At 31.6% G+C, this 4,649-nt stretch overlaps 2 protein-coding genes across 2 annotated transcripts; one reads left to right on the plus strand and one right to left on the minus strand.

Moving 5' to 3' along the window:
- Positions 1 to 625: 625 nt before the first annotated feature.
- LOC128156073 (DNL-type zinc finger protein-like) lies at positions 626 to 2,474 on the minus strand. Its single transcript, XM_052818064.1, has 2 exons — positions 2,018 to 2,474; positions 626 to 887 (listed from the first exon to the last, which is right to left on the minus strand). Exons 1-2 carry the CDS (start codon positions 2,413 to 2,415, stop codon positions 776 to 778), a joined length of 510 nt encoding a protein of 169 aa, XP_052674024.1. The 5' UTR covers positions 2,416 to 2,474; the 3' UTR covers positions 626 to 775.
- A 74-nt stretch (positions 2,475 to 2,548) lies between these two features.
- Positions 2,549 to 4,248, plus strand: LOC128156896 (kelch-like protein 13). The gene is made up of 4 exons (XM_052819224.1): positions 2,549 to 2,670; positions 3,250 to 3,427; positions 3,557 to 3,766; positions 4,055 to 4,248. Exons 1-4 carry the CDS (start codon positions 2,589 to 2,591, stop codon positions 4,071 to 4,073), a joined length of 489 nt encoding a protein of 162 aa, XP_052675184.1. The 5' UTR covers positions 2,549 to 2,588; the 3' UTR covers positions 4,074 to 4,248.
- The last annotated feature ends 401 nt before the right edge of the window (positions 4,249 to 4,649 follow it).

Genomic DNA, 4,649 nt, shown 5'->3' on the forward strand with positions numbered 1-4,649 from the left:
GTTAATACCACACACAACCAAGTAACAGAGAATTGTCTGGAAATTTATTAAAGCAATATAAGCTGCAATTTTTATGCTTGCACTGAAAGTGCTAAACAAAAACATTTCTTCTGATAAAATTCAACGCTGTTTAAAATAATTCTTTATCATCATAAAATGCGTTGTTTTTAGTTCACATGTGGAATTCTTGCAGGAACACATTTCTACATCAAAAATAAAACTTGGTACTCATAACCATACTTTTAAACAAATGACAAATTCCAACAAAGGGCGGTAAGGCCCCTTCAGGTTTAGGTGTGAAGATTTCAGCCTATAGTAACTCTGCGTGCTGTGTTCTACAACAGAGCTCGCGTTTCCTGAAACGTAAAATTGTCTACGCGACACGGGTTCATTAAAGAATCAATCAAACCGTCTAATTACTCCAATGAACCGCCACTAAGGAAATTAGAAACGTGGATTTTTTTTCATGACGAAATGTGTTTGGTTTTTCGACATTAAAATGGAAAAAAAAAACTCGGCGAACCTGCGTGCGCCATTGATCAAACTTTGAGATATATCAGCAAAACCTATTTTGTTGCAGAGAAATTCCCCTCTGCTGTTTATTCCATTATTTGTTGACAAATTTCCAAGTAATTAATCATCTTTTGTGGTAACAACAAATTTATTTATATAGCAATAGATGTAAAATCATTGAAAATTTTCATCACTAACAAAAGCATTATATTTAGAATAGTAATAATAAAAAAATAAAAAATTGATGATTTATTTTACAAATTTATTTTTTGATGTCTTTACAAATATTGATTTTGCTGTCAATTTCCAGTGCTCCTTCTTCTATCTGTTTTTTCACTTCCTCTCCCTTTTCTGCTAGAATTTCCTCAATATTTCTGAAAACAACAGAAGTTCTTGGGAATGAGGCATTGAGCTTTTAATTCAAACTATAAAATTCAAAAATATTTATACATGTTAAATAGATTTACCCCCAAATTTGTTTTTTCTGAATAAATATTTAATTTAATTCTTGCAATTTCTCCTAAAAGAAAATGTCTTTTTTTTCTTCCAATTAAGCAGCTGGAAATATAAATTATTTTGAAATTTCATCTTTAAAGTCTTTAATTGTTCATGTTTTTTTTTACACATATAATCAAAAATACTCAACCTAAAATCTTTATAACAACCTCTTTAAGACAATTCATTTTTATACATGATTACATTTTCTTTTTCTTTTACTTTCTACCCTTTTGTTCAAACTGACGCTCTATATTTCCAATTCAAAAAAAAGACAGATAAATTTTTGACCGATTTTGATTGAATTTAAAAAAATAGCATTACTCCTGACATCATATACTGCCAGAGAGTGCAAATAAATCAAATAAATAGGTAAAAAGGTAAAAAAGTTAAACATATATCAACTACTCTAAAAAATACATCACTGCAATTATGTCAATAGGTACATGTATTATATTATTTTGTTAGTAGGAGCATAAATCACTGCTACTGTTTTTAGGAATTAAGACCGTTTAAATTTTAGAGTAAGATTAATGTACTTTGTCGGTCTTTTTTAATACATGTATATACTACCGTATTTTCATTAATCTAACTAAGATTTGTCAAGACTGGAAAATTCTGATTGAATCCTCCTCTTTAAATGAAATTGAAAAATCAACTCAATTCTTTGTGGGATCCAACCATTATAAAAGTAGGAAGTGAGCCTTTTATTAGGAAAAAGATGTCGATGTCCTAAAAGAAATATTCACTCTGGCAGATGATTCAATTCAACCTATTTGTATTATAATAGGTGGATGAAGTAAAGATAAGTTTAACCAAATCACTTTGTATGACACTAATCTAAGATTCAGAAGAGTCCTCAATCCAAACAACCTCAGAGATTTGGTTTTTATTAGAGATGGATGTTTCTATAGATCTCAATTCATGATGACTATGGGTTGTTATTTTATCATCATAAAAAAGAAGTGCATGTGAATAAACTTCATCGTAAGTGGCCAAAAAGACTTACTTTCCTTTGACGTGTTGGAACCACCCCAGATTATCGGCGATGAGATGATTGTTCTCACAGCCGTCACACTTTATGATTACAATTCCTTTGGTGTAGGCAGTTCTTGAAAATGTTTTGGAATTCCTTCTATCACAGACTTTACACGTAAATTGAATTGCCATTATTTGCTTTAGCTTCCCTAGCGGTGTCGTTGAGTTTGAATCTGAGTTTGAGTTATCTGTTGACATCCATCGATTTGACACAGTTTTTGTGTATGTCCTCGGTATTCGTAATCTCTGATCATTTCGTTGTTTGTCTGACCAGCTGACACTTTTCACTGCTGTTTGGCAGAGCTGTTGAGAAAAATGTTTTCTTTGAAAGACTGCTCTTGAAAATGACGAAAGCAATCTTTTGTTCATATTTCCTTCACGAACGATTTTGCACGTTCTATTTTTAATATTGCGTAAGGCTAAGCTACTTTCAGTTTCATATTTTGAATGTCGATCCCGAGCAAAATTAGTCTAAAACTAAACTACTAAACTTATTAAGCAATGACGAACATGTCAAAAAGAAAAGGAGAAAAAGAGATAGAATGCAGGACCTGCCTCTCTCTGATGGTGGTAGGGATTATCATAAGGAGATGGTGTGGGGAGGAGACCAGTGGTACATGGTCGGTAAGTAGATACAGTTCTATACCTCATTATATAGAATGCCAGTAACTCTTAATACCATTGACATCTGGAAGTAAATTGGAAGTTCTCTCCAGTGTTTCTTTTTTAAACTTCTGTATGTTTTTACTCTGTGGGTGTCTTTATAAAAAAGATCTTTCTCTTTGATCATCAGTTTAAAATATTAGATAATGAGAACTTGACTTAAATGATGGTTTTAGTTTTCCGTGTCACCAAGATTCTAGACTGAAGGACATGTTTTCTTTCTTTACTGTGTTTTAACTTTTTTTTAATCTTGACCATATCTTTTAAACTTTAAAATGGAAACCAAATGTCTTAATTAAAGGAAAATGTCACTGTTAGAGGTCTATCAAAATTGTAGTAATAGATAGATCCGGGTGGTCAAATTTCCATAGGACAGGGTTTGGGGCAAAGCATGTTACAAAATCAGCAAAAACTGCTATTGACCAAATTAATTTTCATTTTGGAGAAAATTTTAATATATATATATATAATATATAATATTTGTCAAATCAAATCATGTTAAAATCAATGCAAGATGATCTGATTTTGCAATTTTTGTAGGTGGAGCCAGGTACAAAGATTCGGAGTGTCCCTCCCCCTCCAATAAAGTGTTGGTGTACTCGTATGAGACCAAAGAGTGGAGGCCAGTGGCTCCATTGAATGTTGCCAGGATGGAGCATTCCCTTTGTGAATTAGATGGCTATATATTTGCTATTGGTGGAATAGGTGAAGGCAATCGGTATGTACCAGTATGTCACTATGTCTTCATAATTTTCAGGACAAAAAGAGAAATATTGATTAACATTAATGAAAAGAAATTTGGGTGATAACTTTTAGAATTATTTTCATATATTTTTCATCAATTCAGCTTGCTTTCATCGGTGGAGTGTTATAATCCTAGAACCAATTGTTGGTTCTATGTGAAGGCAGTCCCTGAGCCCAGGGCTGCTGCCTCTACCTCGGCTGAGGGGGGCAATGTTTGTCTGAAAGGGGGATACAGTCAAATGAATCATGGGCAGCCCTCCAGTTTTTACTATGAGAACAAAGTTAAATTGTTCTACAACATGGAAACCAATAAGTAAGTAAAGAAGTCATATTAAAACTAGGTCATCATAGCTTTTCTTGTCTGATAAGACCTGTCTTCCTTACAAATGTAATTGTCAATGAATTTTAGTAAATGGTGTAAGTAATGTGTGAACGTTTTCATATTTTTCCTCTCTTTTGTATTTATTTTAAGGTTTAATTGTGATTAAATCCTGTTTCTCATTTATTCACTGGATTAGTTATACTTAACAGTTTTTGTAATTCATATGATAAATGTACATTATGATTATAAAGTAATTGTTTCATATCTTTTTGTTTTCAGGTGGTCAAGAAAATTCTGAGGCCCATCCATCAAACTGAAATCTTTTTTGGAGTTTTTTTTTTTTTAAGGACAATTTTAAAATCTAAACTTGATCAAATTTAAATCTTTATTGTCAGTGTAATTTTTTTGAAGTGGATATTTTAGAAACATTTATGTAAAATGGGGCGAAAGTAATTAAATTGTATGCAACTGTTGGTATTCAGGGTTTTTTTTATTTACCTTTAAATTTATTTTATAAGTTTGCATGTACCGGTAATGAGTATGAAAATTCCCAGCCTTGAAATAAATCTATCTGAAATTATTTTAATGGAATAAAAGTATTAACATGCAGTAATTTCAAAGCCTTTTTTAAAAACCTTGCTTTAGAGTCCAAAAATCAACAAGATCCTCTGAATCAGGAGGCTTTCAAGCACAGGAACATTGATCTCAATCACGAACCAAATACCTCAATTAGTATATCTTCCGATTAAATGTACATGAATACTCTTCAAGATACTTCAATAATTAATTGTGTTCTTTTCAAAAACAGTGCAAAAATAGTCTACTGCTGGGAAAGAAACTATATGTTTCAAGTAAAATTTATTTTAGAATGAGA

This window comes from Crassostrea angulata, chromosome 7 (assembly GCF_025612915.1).
Source record: "Crassostrea angulata isolate pt1a10 chromosome 7, ASM2561291v2, whole genome shotgun sequence".
Classification (NCBI taxonomy): domain Eukaryota; kingdom Metazoa; phylum Mollusca; class Bivalvia; order Ostreida; family Ostreidae; genus Magallana; species Magallana angulata.

What these genes read in the sequence shown, in the direction of transcription:
- LOC128156073 (XM_052818064.1), bottom strand. Translation starts at nt 2,415, where the DNA reads ATGAACAAAAGATTGCTTTCGTCATTTTCAAGAGCAGTCTTTCAAAGA. An exon ending in TTCCAACACGTCAAAGGAAA is followed by an intron (nt 888 to 2,017) that starts GTAAGTCTTTTT and finishes TGTTGTTTTCAG; the next exon opens with AAATATTGAGGAAATTCTAG.
- LOC128156896 (XM_052819224.1), top strand. Translation starts at nt 2,589, where the DNA reads ATGCAGGACCTGCCTCTCTCTGATGGTGGTAGGGATTATCATAAGGAG. An exon ending in AGACCAGTGGTACATGGTCG is followed by an intron (nt 2,671 to 3,249) that starts GTAAGTAGATAC and finishes CAATTTTTGTAG; the next exon opens with GTGGAGCCAGGTACAAAGAT. An exon ending in GGAATAGGTGAAGGCAATCG is followed by an intron (nt 3,428 to 3,556) that starts GTATGTACCAGT and finishes TCATCAATTCAG; the next exon opens with CTTGCTTTCATCGGTGGAGT.